Genomic DNA, 14,263 nt, shown 5'->3' with positions numbered 1-14,263 from the left:
AGGCCGGAGGTTTTAGATGCCCCCTTTCACCAGGCCGGAGGTTTTAGATGCCCCCTTTCACCAGGCTGGAGGTTTTAGATGCCCCCTTTCACCAGCTCCACCCACAGCTGTAGGCAGCCTGTAAAACCTGCTCTAGGTCTTGATGACAACTGACAAGCAGCGGGAGGCAGTGCACATTCACCCTTCTGCCACCCCCACCCCAATTTCTGTGCGTTGCCATGGTGATGGGGCAATATTACTTCAAAAATAGATAGATAGGAAGAAAAGGATGCCATAGGGTTACTAACTGGGGACAGAGATGACTGGAGTAGGGGTTTGCAGATCTATCCAGTAAACCAGCCTGCTGCTTCTTCATTAGCTCCAGAGAAGGCAGTTTTGACCCTCTTGCCCTCAGGCAACAGTGTTAGCATTCTAAGGTGGCTACTTAACTATGAAATGCTTTCACAGGTCTGGGCCTAACCCTGCGATTGTAAATTCTAGAGATGTCCAGTATTTACCTTGGACCTGGCGTTGCATTGGCTACAGTGACCCAGGCTGTTTCCTCTGTGGCTGATCCTGTCTTCAAAGCCTGTACAAGAATCCCAGTTTCCCTTCCTTTCTGAATTCTAATGAATGATGTTGAACTTGTCTTTCCTCTGCTGCTCTCTTGTTCTGGTCTCCTGTGGTGTCCCCTGCTGGCATGACTGCAGCCAAAGACCACAGCTAGAGCCTTTTCCAGCTGAGCTTGCCACTAGGATTTACAACCTGGGATTCCCCCAGGCAAGTGTGATTTAACTCAGAAAGGGCAAAAGTAGGCTGGGTGGGGAGTGACAAGGCCTTAGGGGGTAAGACTAGATTTAAAAGAATAAAGAATTTAAAACAAAAAGAACTGAGACTCTGGGGAATGTGTGTTGATCATGAAAAAAGAAAAGCCAACTTGAGAGGAAAACTGGGCCAGTGAGATATTTAATACTGGAAATCGATGGAGGGCTGAGAAATGAGACCCCAGGTGCACAAACACCACCTCTTTGGGGACAAAGTTAGAGTGGGAGGGCTTTGTGCTGGATTTCAGACAGGCCCCAGGCATGACTAAGTGACCTTGGTCAAGCACCTACTTACCCTCTTTGCCTCTAAAGCCAGGCAGGCAAGGTGGAGTACTTCTGCCCCACACCTCACTGGACTTTTGGTAACTATCTCTTAGGAATTCGTGATATTACAGAGAAGCAAAGAGGCACTGAGGAGTGAAGTGACTTCTTTGAGGCCTTGTATCTAATAAAGCAAGTTCGACTAGTACAACAATAGCAAAAGTCAGAAAAAGGAACTGGAAAGTGCAGGTTCAGATAAGAGGTAAATACAGGCCTGGAAAGAAAGAAGGTTCAGCATTTAAGAGCACTAGCTGCTCTTTCAGAGGACTGCAGCTTGAGTTTCAATATCCATAGGTCTGCTCATAAGTCTATGACTCCAAGGGATCTGATGCCTCCTTCTGGCCTCTGTGGGTATTGCATGCTCATTGTGCACAAATATTTAGGTACATACACATAAATTTTGTTTTGAATAAAGAAGTAAATAGCTATCATAATTTGAGGTGAGTCATACTATAGGTACCAGTGGGAAGGGGGATTTAGGTACATACACATAAATTTTGTTTTGAATAAAGAAGTAAATAGCTATCATAATTTGAGGTGAGTCATGCTATAGGTACCAGTGGGAAGGGGGAATAGTCCCATGGGCAGCCAGACCTACCTATATATAGGACTCTGGATTTTTTTTTGCTTCTCAGCTGCCTATATTCTTTCCTTCATGGACAACATTTATATATTCAAAGACTTGTGTTTCACTGGGAACTTTGAAACTTTGTTTCAGAGATGCGGGCCTTGGCTGAAATTCTTGGCCCCTATGGCATGAAGTTCCTGAGTGAAAACCTGATGTGGCATGTGACCTCTCAGATTGTGGAGCTGAAGGTACTGTGAGTGGCCTGGGCAAAGGTCTTGCCTGGGGGTGGAGTTGGAAGAGAGCATCAATCTGTTTTCTGTTTTCTTCAATGTAGAAGCTGGTGGTGGAAAACATGGATATACTGGTTCAGATCAGATCCAACTTCAGCAAACCAGACTTAATGGCATCTCTGCTGCCCCAGCTGATGGGTAAGCACTTTCCTAAAGGAGCTATGAGGGAAGCATTGTGATTGGTGGGGGCTTGGAGGAGCTGGGCCCCGAAAAAGCGAACCCCCTCACCATTCTCCCTGTTCTCTTCTCTGACAACCCACTTTCTCCTCAGGGGCTGAAAATGTACTGAAACGAATGACCATCATTGGGGTGATTCTCAGTTTTAGGGCCCTGGCCCAGGAGGGACTTCAGGAGGTGAGTGGGGGAGGCTGTTGCAGGACTCTAAGCCTCTCTCTGGGTGGGATTTGCATGAAACAGAAGCATAGAGGGTAGGCAGCTGAGGTTGGCAGAGGTCCTTCAGATTGATGAGCTTAAGCGGCTTCCAGGCCTACGTGATGGGAACTGAGAAGCTGGCTTCTCAAGGCAAGGCCCATTTCTGTCCATTTCCACCTTGTTGTGGACTCATTCATCTTCTCTTTCTCCAGGTGTTTTCTTCCCACTGCCCCTTTCTCATGGGCCCTATTGAGTGCCTGAAGGAGTTCGTCACTCCAGATACAGACATCAAGGTAGGGATGCAACTTGCAGTTTAGTTAGGTGACTTGCTGAGGTCAAAGACTGTCTGTAGGATCTTGTGGGGAGCTAGGGCTCTGAAGAATTGAGTGGGGAAACAGGTCAGGTCAGGCCAACCTTGGGAGAGGGCAGAGCTGGGGAACCATGTGGAGTACAGAGGGAAGTGGGAACCCCCGAGAGACTTGGGGAAGCATTGCAGATAGGAGACAGGAGAGATCAGGGTAGTAGCTGGAGGTTTTCGTTTGAAATGAGCAATGTGCAAATTATATGCCAAGTTCCTTGCAAACACGTTTCCTCCTGAATCAGGAGTGCTTTTTGTAAGATTTGTTCCTTCCTTTCCCACCCATCCTACCTACCTTCGAGTTTCCCACCACAGCCTTTTATCCCTCTCAGTTCTTAACTTTCTGTCTCAGGCACTCATGGGCATAGGAGAGCGAGTGGGAAAGAGGAAGAGAAAGGAGGAGAGAGAGGGAGAGAGAAAAGCTTCTGCAGGCAAAATGAACTTAATGTCCACTCCCTTTGCCTTGGAATTAGCTTGTCTTTTGAATCCTCTGAATAAACACATGTGTTAAGCAGGAAATATGGCCAAAGCCTGGGGACAAGTTCCTTCTGGGACACGGAGCAGGCTGTTTCTCCTGTGATAGATTCCTTTAAAGGAAAGAGGTCTGAAGTGGTGAGCAGGAAGAACTTCTTTAGTTGGGAATCAAAATAGTTGTGACATTTCCTCCTTTTTATGCCTCAAATCCCCTGGGGTTCAGGGGAAGGGAGATGCTGGACTGGGCAGCCCAGCCCTGTTAGGTGACTTTAATTTGGTACACAGCCTGGGTTTCTGGCAGTTGCTGATGTGGAGGCTGGGTGCTCCATCCTGTCAGGAGCTTGTCAACCTCACATCATCTGGACAGTTTGATCCTTAGGTTAATTTGCCTGGGTTTGGGCAGGAGGGCGGAGAAAAGGGATGACCTGGAGGAAGGTCGGGAAAATGAGACCTGTCAATTATCCTTTCTTCCTTTAGCACCACAGGTCATTTACTATGTCCCTGATCTGTTTGGCCTTGGGGCAACAGCCAGGTGGGTCTAAGGGAGTAGCCACCTGAACAGAAGGTGGTTTCTGTATCTGTACTATACACAATCTATAACATCTGTGGGGCCTTTGCAAAAAGATGTGCTTAAAACAAAACAAATCTTCAAAAGAGGTCTAAGTACTTGGGATTGGAGTCAGGTTTTGAGTTACATCCTGAGAACTGAATTCTAAGTACAGTAAGGGATCCAGGTATCAATCAGACAATCCTTATTGATTTGTATATGCTCAGCCTTATGTGAAACACTAGGAAGCTGAAGAGAAGTGGGGAAGCATGATTCTATTAGTCACTGGGGTTGATGATTTACTGTATGGTCCAATATAAGTATCATTGTCCTGTTTCTACAGATGAGAATCCCAAGGCTCAAAGAGGTTAAAACCTTTTAGACACAGTGACTAAATGATGGTGGTAAGATCTGAGCCAAGATCTGTGTCACTCTCAAAATGCCTTTTCCCCTTCACTATACTTTTTTTTTTTTTTTTTTTTTTGAGACTTAGAATCTGTTTGGGGAGAAGGCACATGTCTTGCTAACCCTCTGGAATGGGTTCAGACTGAATCAGGGAGGCCAATGAGACTTGAATTGAGCTGGATTTAGATGTAAACAGAGAAGAGGAATCGATGTTAGAGAAAAAAGGACCTGACCAAAGCATGAAAGAAAGGAGGTAGTAACTGGGGACAAGTGAACAAACAACCTTAGCTGCTTTAATTAAATGAAGCATTTGGGAAATTAAAGCTGAAAGCCAAATAATGTGTGTGTATTCATGTGAGCTTGTGCTAACAGAAGCCAGAGATTGACCAGGTGTCCTCAGTCCTTCTCCATCTGAGTTTTTGAGTGTTTCACTGAACTGGGAGCTCATTGATTTGGTTAGGCTGACTGACAGGGAGCTCCAGGATCTGCCTGGCTCTCCCCTCTAGACCCAGAGCTGGGGTTGTAAATGTGCACCACCACGTGCAGTTTTTTTTTTTTTCTTTTTATGAGAGTGTTGGGATTCAGACTCAGGTCCTTATTCTTGTGCAGTAAGCACTTGATTGACATCCATCTCCACAGCTCCATGAAGCATTTTCCTCCCTTGCAGGCTATGGAAAGCCATGAAAAGACTATCTAGAAAAATAATAGTGTACCATAAGTTAAAATGCTGTGACCTAGGCCTCTTGGCTGCTGAGAGTTTCTGCTAAACACCTTTTGTACACCAGCATTTCTCTCAGGATGTTGTTTTGTCTCCTGGCAGGTCACCCTGAGTGTCTTTGAGCTGGCATCGGCTGCAGGGCTGAGCTGTGACATTGACCCAGCCCTGGTAGCTGCCATTGCCAATCTGAAAGGCGGTAAGATGGAAGAATGGGCAAAGGAGGGCTTGTGCCCCATTTGGTGGGAGGGAGAATGTCAAAATTAAAGAATTATTTATTTGGGGTTGTGAACTCAGAGGATATAGGCTGGAGGTTAGGGACTACCTCCAGAAGACACTCACAGAGGAGACTTAGGTTTTGTTGATCAAGCAGAAGGCTGTTCTGAGTGAGAATCTCTTGTTCAGCTCAGGGAACCTATGGTGTGATTGGGGAAATAAGGTTCACACACATGAATCAATGAGGAGCAGTCCTCGATAGTAGATGGCTTCACACTAAGTTCTGTGGATGGCATCTGAGTTCCCCACAGATCCTGTGCACTTCCCAGTCCCCCTCCAGGACCACTCTCACATGTTCCTGTTTAGGTAGAAGTGTCGCCCCAGTCCCTGGCATCCAGATATCCAAAGAGTCTGTCTGGAATGTTCGGGTGGAGGCTCCACCCCAAGCCACCTCTCCCCCAGAATTGCCTCAGTTCCAACTTCACCCCAGAAAGCCAGCCAAATGGCGGCCCCTCCCCAGAGATGCTCAAGACCACTTCCACGGGGTATTTAAACTGCCCCCAGAGAGCAAACACGTGGTTTTCCAGTCTTCTTTACTGTCTCCTCTCTGGGGGTATGGAAAACCATCTAGGACTGTGATATTCATTAAACCTGGGCTTTTTCTAATTAAGTTTGACTTGGTCAGATTTGAATTATTGTGTTCTCAGAGAGTGCAATCGGAGTGTGAATTGGGGTGCAGAAACTTTTCGGTTCCATTGCGCATTTCTCTGATTGGCTCATTTGTTGGCTCATGTGAGTCTCAAAGAGAACTGACCCAGGAATTGGTATTAAGTTATTCAGATTTGCCAGATTTACCCATTTTCTTCTCTCTCGATTAGTGAGGATTTTTTCTTTCCTTCTTGCCTCTCTATCTCTTAAGCCAGCAGGTGTCCTAGCCAGCAGAGCCCTTGAGGCACAGGCGGGGCTAGGACTCTAGTACTTGGGCCTCGCTGTAACTGGGTATTAATCTGTTTCCTCAGTCATTTCTAATTTGCCTACAGTACATGCTAAAGCATGTCAGAAATATTTTCTCATGTGATTATGATTCTGAAGGTAGGACCCTTGCAGGAGATAATTTCAGTTTGCTGACCTTATTTTTCCTCATGTCCTTTTCTTCCCCCCAGATAACTCATCTCCTGAAGAAGAGTATAAGGTGGCATGCCTACTCTTAATCTTTCTTGCTGTTTCTCTCCCACTCCTTGCCACTGACCCTTCTTCCTTCTACAGTATTGAGAAGGATGGTAAGTGAGATGTAAGTCTGAAGGCCCAGTTGCTATCAGGTCTCCACTGGGGAGGGGGGTGGAATAAAGATAAGTCACCAACATACAGACTGCTTTTTTGGTGGGGAGAGGTTGAGACAGGGTTTTTCCTGTGTAGCCCTGGAACTCACTGTGTAGACCAGAGTGGACTAGAACTCACAGAGATCCATCTACCTCTGCTTCCCGAGTGTTAGAATTAAAGCATGTGCCAACATGCCTGGCAACATAAGACTTTTTTAAAGGTGTAAATTTCTGTTTCAAAAAGCAATTGAGAATGATGTGTGCATAAAATTCTACCCTAATATAATACCATAGGAATATACTTCTTCTAGTCCCCAAATATCTAGTTATTTTTCTGTCAGTTATGTTGGTCCAATCTGGAGAGAGAGAGAGAGAGAGAGAGAGAGAGAGAGAGAGAGAGACAGAGAGAGAGACAGAGAGAGAGACAGAGAGACAGAGAGACAGAGAGAGAGACAGAGAGATTATTTTCAGTTAGGACCAGCCTGGGTTGCTCACTTTGCTGTTCTCTTTGTGTTCCCTCCCCCATGCTAACCTAGGCTACAACAACAACATCCACTGTTTGACCAAAGCCATCATACAGGTGTCTGCTGCCCTCTTCACTCTGCACAACAAGAACATTGAAACCCACCTCAAGGAGTTTCTGGTGGTGAGTGGGTCTAGGCCCTGAAGAGTGGTTTGACTTTAGCCCCTAGACAGTTGCTACCGGAAGGTCTTTGGAGTCTAACCTCCCACATCATCCATACAGGAAGAGTGGAGGCTACTTTGTGAAAGGCAGGAACTTTTCTAGCTTTCCTGACAGCCGGGACTTCAGCTTCTGTCCAGTACTTGGGGAAATTGTTGGACAATGAGAAAATCTGAGTTCTGCCACTGTGAAGTTCTGTCACCTCTGACAAACTTTGGAGGCTTCAGTTTTCTCATTTATAAACTAAAGAGATTAAATTCATCACATTGATGCACATGAGAGTATCCTAAGGAGCTGGTTAAATTAGACTCCTGATCTCTACCCCAGACCTCCTGAATTGGAATACAGGGTGAGGGCCAGTCTTGTGTTTCTAATTTGGTCTCTAAGAGATGAGAGATACGTTAAAGTCACAGAGATGCCGAGTTTCCTGCTCTCCAAGGGCCTTTCCTTCTCTGTATTGTCATTCACCAGTTCTCACACTTGGCTTGAAATCATGAAGCAGTTGTATTCCCAACAAGTGGGCTTGGTCTCAGGTTGGGTTTCCATGGACTGGAGTTTATAACCAGGTAGTATAGGTGAGGTCCATTTTGGTTGAAAATTTGTTGAAAATATTTTTAGCCAAAGTTTACTCCCTGTAAATATAACCATTGATCTTAGTTTTGCCTCTGGGGAAATGTAAATAAATAATCTCCTTCCATAGTTGAAAGAGGCCCTAGAGCTTCCTGCTCTGGGTCCCCACGGATCCTGTTCATATGCTCTGACTCATAGCTGATCGCCTTCACCCCGCCTGAGCATTCTCAGCGATGGAGAACACCTTCCTTTTTGAAGCATGGTGCTGAGTTTCCTCCTCCCAGAAGGAAACAGCAGATCATATTATTATTATTTTTAGTAATTATACCCTTATTCTGAGAAGTATGCAGCAGGGACAGTAGACTGGTTGGAGGGTCTCTGTTTTAGCAGGGACAACAAACTAGACAGAATGGGTTCTGACAGCCTTAAAAATAAAGAGGGTTCCTAGTAGATCTCTGAGAAAAGGGATCCCTAACCCCACTTTTTTCTTCCCCTTTGCCCCGTTTGTTCGGAAGTTGACATAGCCTGGGCCTGGGCTGTGACTCATACTTCTGCCTAACCCCTTGACCGACCAGGCCAGATGGGAGGTGGTAGCAAAGGATATTAAGTGCTTGAGGTCCGTCCTGACTCTGGGGTACAGGCCGATGAAGGAGGACCTGGAACCTGCCAAAGAAAAGAGTAACCTCTTTGTGCGCGGCATCACCAGCCTTTGTTCCGGGTTCTCCCTGCTCCTTGTGCCCTCTTTCCTGGCGTTTGAAGAGCTGCTTCTGTCTGCACTGGCAGACTGTGCACTGGGATTCATTTAGTTTGCAGGCAGTGTGTGTTTCTCAAACCTAGGGACCTGACACTTTCCCACCGTGAGCTTTCAGGAACAGCCTAGCACTTCTCAATGCTCCTCCTTGATCTTTTCTTAAATTCCTGTAGCCTGAGGCTGTTTTATTCTGACCTCCATAAAAATCTGTTTCTTTACAAATGCTTCCTCTGCAGGTGGCTTCTGTCAGCCTCTTGCAGCTAGGCCAGGAGACTGACAAGCTCAAAACCAGAAACCGTGAATCCATTTCTCTACTCATGCGATTGGTATGTATCTTGTTTAAGTTGGTCTAGGAATGGAGAGGATGGGCCAGCAGGAGACTCCTTTTTAGGGTCTTTGGGTCCCTGCCATGTCATCAACTAATATTAATTAAGAATTTGAGTCTGCCCGGATCCTCTGGATTTGTTCTCATATTTTGGTGAACATTCTAGGCTTGTCTTGTGATCTCAGAGCAAAACATTCGGTTCCTTGTCTTGCAATGCTCCTGAGTCTGACCTGGCGAAGGGCAGCAATGGCCTTTTTGGGTGGCTCTTCAGTATGCTTTTGGTTTTCTGTGACAGCTTCCTATCAGTTTCCTGTCTTCAGGGTGCTATGTAGAGAATACTGGATAGTATAGAGAGGACTTAAAGAGGTTTGATTATGGGGCTCCAAGGAAGGAAGTCATTTTGGTTATAAGGCAGGAGCTTGGTTTGTGCTATCTCTTCTCCCTGCTTCTCAAGCCTAGTGCTTGCATCTAATCTGCCAGAAAGTTCCAGGACCTCTGACTCCGTTTACTCTTTAAAATACTTTCCTTAGGACCTTGCTCCCCTCTCAGCACGTTTGCTTCCTTTCTTACCGGCTACTCTGATTCTCCAGGTTCGACAGGTAGGGCTACTGGGTTTGTCTGAGGCCTTCCCCTAAGCCCTTTCTTATCACCTCTAACCTTCCCATTACCCTCCTCTGGCCGTAGCCAGAGAGGATGTAGCCCAACTCATAGCATGCATGCAAGGTGTCTATGGTATTAGAGCTCTCCCACTCACCTACAGAACTCCTTCCCCAAGATCTGGGTTGGACAGTGAATGCACCTCTGCTGCCCAAGGATGCACAGGTAGAGAAGTCTGTGTGTGTGTGCACAGAACTCCTCAAATGGGGTAAGAAGAGAAGGGGGGACTGGACTAAAAACTGAGTTTCTCCTTTGTTTTATTAAGACACAGGACTGTAAGGAGTCTAAAAATTAAAAAAAAACTATTTTTACATTTATTCGTGTGTGTCTGTGTTACACACATGCCATGGTGCTTGTGTGGTCAGAGGACAACTTGCAGGAGATGGTTCTCTCCTCCTACCCTGTGTGTCCTGGGGAGCAAACTCAGGTCTCCAGGCTGTGCAACAAGTGCCTTTACCTGCTGAGATGGTTGTCTGACCTAAGTCTATGCATTCTTAATTGAAGCCTAGACTTCAATGAAACTACAAAGGTATATTTTGAAAGTATGACATAATAGGCTTATTTATTTATTTAGAGAGAGGTTCTCGTGTCCCAGTCTAGCCTCAAACTCCATACCTAACTGAAGATGATCTTGACCTTCTGGTTTTTTTGTCTCTACCTCTGGAGTGTTATTATTATAGGCATATATTACCATACCCAATTTATTTCTTAATTTTTTAGTTATATGGTATGTGGGCTTAGAAATTCAGGGACCCACCTTTCAGGCTCTTTTCTCTAAAGATGTAGGCCCTGAATTGTATTTGTGTCTGTTTCTCCAGCCAGAAAAAGCCTACCCATCTTCCAAATCAAAATGGCTCTGCCTCAACCTCTGAGTGCCAGGATTGCAAATGTATGTCTTCATGCCCAGCAACAGCACGATTCTTTGTCTATAACAGTGGGTAATAGTCCTCATGCTAGTGTGGTTAGTCAGGAGATATTTGAGCAAGTGCATTGTAGACATGAAATGTTCAATAAATGGAGCTCCCTGTGCTGCTAATTTTAGTTTCTGCACCATTTAAGCACGCCTCTGTTTCTTTTGGGAGGTGGGAGATGATTGTGTTGTGAATTGCCTTTTAGCCCCACTTCCTCTGCTGTGATCCCCACCTCCATGCCTGCCCCAAAAGATGGGGAGTTCTCACCCCTGGTAGCCTCCAAGGAAGAATAGCAGGAGCAGAGCCAGGACCAGGCACATTTTGCTGAGGTGAAGATTGGAGGGACTAGCTGCTGCAAAGCAATTTAAATGCAAATGTTTCCACAGAGAAGTTGGAGATGACTGGAGAGAAGGCATTGTGTTCTGAGTTAAAAGGCTATCTGTGTAATCCCACAATCTGGTCAGCACTTGTTTCCCTGGGGTCTTCCTGTTCTCACTGTTCAGCCTGAACACTGTCCATCCCAGAGGTGCCAGCCTGTTCCTGACATGGCTTTCCATCCATCAAAGAGATGGCACTCTCAGAATCAAGAACTGATGTCAGTCCCGTTGGATCCTGGTCGTTATAAAAGTTGATGATGGAAAAACTGTGGAAGAGCAGAATGAAATTCAAGCTATATGGGCCTGATTTGAAACTACAGCTCAAGTCTCTAGGCCTTCATTTTAGGGCTGCTTCCAGTGCCACGAACACTGTTATTCTCTTGGTGGAGAATAGAAGTTGTGGGCCAGCAACTCCTTCTTGAAGCTATCACCCATTTCTCAGCGTGTGCTCCCATCTGCTAGTTGAGGGCTGGAAATCTCACTAAGCAAAGAACTCTCTGTTACTCTTGGTACTTACGAGCTACCTATTTATTTATTTGTTTATTTATTATTTTAGTTTCCTTCCTTCCTTCCTGTTTTTGAGACAAGGTTTTGCTATGTAGCCCTGGTTGTCCTGATACCCAGTGTCAGGCTGGCCTCAATCTCATGGTGCTCCTGCTCCAGTCTTGAGTGTTGGGACACCACATCTGACTGGGACTGTGGTTTTGACAGCAGATTTTCTTTTCTCCAGGCAGTGTTGCTGCTCTTTTGAGACTGTTGTGTGTACTGTGTGCATGTGTTTGGGAATAGACCAGTCTTACAAATGTGAAGCTTGAATGGACTTTGGAGAGCGAGAGAAACATGTGAGGGCAGACATGGTAGATTCTCTCTCCTTAATGGGTTTGCAGAACTTGAAATACCAAACATACTGCAGTAGGCCCACTGTGTGGATTGTCAGAGGATGTGGGGATCCTCTCTGGAGCATGGGTTTAGGCTCCCACCCAGAAGGAAACTCCCACAATCCTAGGTTGTGCTGCTGTTGTGAGCAGATGGCCTCTGCCATTCCCAGTCCCTTCCTTCCTCCCTTAGCCCCATCCAGGCTTCCAGTCCTATCTTCTATTTAGCTACGAGGACTGCTGGGATTGCCACAGCATGGAAGCTTCTAATTAAACTAATTACTCATGCCTGGTCCTTTATGTGGCATCCTTACTGCTTCCTAGGTGCTGTGCTGGGAGAGGGAGGAACCTGAGGCCCGAGAGAAGAGGTTCTGTGTGGTTTTAGGACCCCCTTCCTTGGTCTTCTTGATGATTCTTTTCCTGACTGTAAAGCTTTGGGGCAAATATCATGGCCACTCATCTTTGCTCGTGCCTGTGCTGCCCATGTGTGGTTTAGTCCCCAGAGGAGGAGAGACTCTTGGAAAACAGTCTGGTTGCTGTTCTTTTCCCTTGCTTTCTGTTTCTGTACCCTTCACATTAACCCTGATGGAGGGATGCACCATTGAAATGGAGCTCAGGACACACCATTGCCTTTGGGAGCCAAATCAAGGGAAGGGGTAGAGAAAAGAGTGAGTCAGAACCTGCTCACTTTGAACTCTCAGAGCTGCAAAGGGCCTGGGACCTGTTTGATGAAAACAGGGTCACAGGTGCCTTCTGGGAGTTCTTACCTCTTGACCATCTCTTTCAGGTCGTGGAGGAGTCACCCTTCTTGACTCTGGACATGTTGGAGTCCTGTTTCCCTTATGTCCTGTTACGCAATGCCTATCGGGAGGTTTCCCGGGCCTTCTACCTGAACCGTCTACCAGCCAGTACCCACTGAAGGGCTTTTTGGAGGTGCCAAGAGCCACACCACAGTGAAAGCTGCAGCTTCAAAAGGGGAGAAGGGTGGGAGGGTTCCCAGGGAGATACTGCTAGTGCCTGAATGTGGAGGAGTATCTAGGACTGAGGGATCATTGAGAAGGGGTCAGGCTGGGGCCATCGAGGACAGTTTGTGGACAAAGGGGTGGGGAGCCCCATGTATGAATTTTTAACAATGAAAAAAGCAAGTGACCTAAAACCATGTTGTCTATGTTCTGGTGACTCCAGCTTGAGCTCTGACAGGCGTGGTTCTCCCCACCTTCATCACTATTCTTGGATAATGCTGGCAGGCAGAGATGATCAATCATCATATTAAACCATAATGAGTTTATAATCCTCCCTCTGGAGCTGCTTGTCTCCTGCACATTCATTAGGACGATTATCTCCTCTCTTCCTTTTCCAAATGTGTTCAGCAAGTGTCCAGCCTGCAGCACAGGGACCTGCTTGACTGGCTCCCCTCTGGGGCGAGGTTTGAGGGCCTGGCTCACTCTCCTGCCTACTATCACCTCACCTGCTCTTCCCTGTGTCTCCACAACCCAGAGCAGACGCTGGAAATCCAGATCAATCTTAGGTCACCTGACAGCCAAGAGAACTAGACTCCTGTGGGTTTTCCCTCCTAAACCTTTTGGGGTTACTCTACCTCCCAATGGGTGGGACTAACTTAGCCGTAAATCCCCTTGTCAGCCTGAGTAGAGCTGCTGCTTCAAGAACGCACTTCTCTTGAAATTTCACAGACCTCATTAGGTTGGAGAGCCCAAGAGTAGGGATCCTTGAGGGAGTACAGTTGTTTCAATGTAGCCCTTTTCTGCACCAATTAGAATTTCCAGTGTCACTGAGCCTGGGGCACTTAAGATAGCACCTAACTAGATTCAGTAACTCCAAGGCAGAAAGCAGTAGCCCCATCCTTCACTCACTGTCAGGGAGGACTGGAGTGACAGATTGGATGTGCACAGGTCCAGAAGAGCTGGAATGGGAAAATAGCCAGTTTATTAATTAGGGGCATCTCCATTCTTCACCAGGAAAAGGAAACAGTTGTTTGCTTTCAGCAAAACCATCCCACTATCATTAAACCAATGTGGTAGCAATTTTGGGATTATGTATGAATGTTTGATTTTTTTATTTCTTCAGACCTGGAGTTAGTCAATACTCCTTCATTTGACACCCATAATCAACAAACATTTTTGTTAGCAACAACTGTCTGCTCTTTTGGATAGATGCTACAGAGACTCTTGCCTTAGCTAATGGTCCTTCCTTGTTATGAAAAAGACATGTGCAAGAAGAGATTCCGTGTCAGACCAGCTGCAAGAACAGCTGCTAAGGAGGAGAAAAGCTCAGGGAGATCGATCACTGACCTCTCCTTTCTTTGGAAACAGGGTCTTGCTATGTAGTTCAGGCTAGCCTCCAATTCATGATCCTTCTGCATTAGCCACCTAAATGCTGGGATTCCAGGCACACACCATATACTCTGCTGACCCTACACCCTTGTATCTCCACTTGGTTCTTCTGTGTGAGGGGGTATACAGACCCCTCCTCTATCTGTATGGAGACTCATTTTCACAGAACCTCCAGAGGATGGCTAGAGAGGTAAGCAATGGAGGTAGAGAAAATGTCCCTTTGTTAATTAAAAAAAATCAAGATACTTGATGTACATGTACTTGTAAGCAATAATGCAGAAAGGTCCTATCTGTCCTTATACAGGTCCTATCTCTCCTTACACAGGTCCTATCTCTCCTTACACAGGTCCTATCTCTCCTTACACAGGTCCTATCT

General features: G+C 46.1%; 1 protein-coding gene across 2 annotated transcripts in view; it reads left to right on the top strand.

The window, feature by feature from the left end:
* Positions 1 to 12,779, top strand: part of Nckap1l (NCK associated protein 1 like) — a 44,091-nt gene extending 31,312 nt beyond the window's left edge. The window contains exons 23-31 of one of the 2 annotated variants that reach the window (XM_005353773.3): positions 1,843 to 1,940; positions 2,027 to 2,120; positions 2,254 to 2,336; positions 2,567 to 2,647; positions 4,959 to 5,052; positions 6,233 to 6,349; positions 6,925 to 7,034; positions 8,628 to 8,717; positions 12,324 to 12,779. In XM_005353773.3, coding sequence (XP_005353830.1) covers positions 1,843 to 1,940; positions 2,027 to 2,120; positions 2,254 to 2,336; positions 2,567 to 2,647; positions 4,959 to 5,052; positions 6,233 to 6,349; positions 6,925 to 7,034; positions 8,628 to 8,717; positions 12,324 to 12,455 — 899 coding nt within the window. In that variant the 3' untranslated portion in view covers positions 12,456 to 12,779. The remainder of the gene's footprint in view (positions 1 to 1,842; positions 1,941 to 2,026; positions 2,121 to 2,253; positions 2,337 to 2,566; positions 2,648 to 4,958; positions 5,053 to 6,232; positions 6,350 to 6,924; positions 7,035 to 8,627; positions 8,718 to 12,323) is intronic. The other variant, XM_026782789.1, reaches the window with a different exon arrangement.
* Positions 12,780 to 14,263: the final 1,484 nt, after the last annotated feature.

This window comes from Microtus ochrogaster, chromosome 15 (genome assembly GCF_000317375.1).
Source record: "Microtus ochrogaster isolate Prairie Vole_2 chromosome 15, MicOch1.0, whole genome shotgun sequence".
Classification (NCBI taxonomy): Eukaryota; Metazoa; Chordata; class Mammalia; order Rodentia; family Cricetidae; genus Microtus; species Microtus ochrogaster.
Note: the sequence above shows the minus strand (reverse complement) of the source record. Positions and strands in the feature narration are given on the sequence as shown.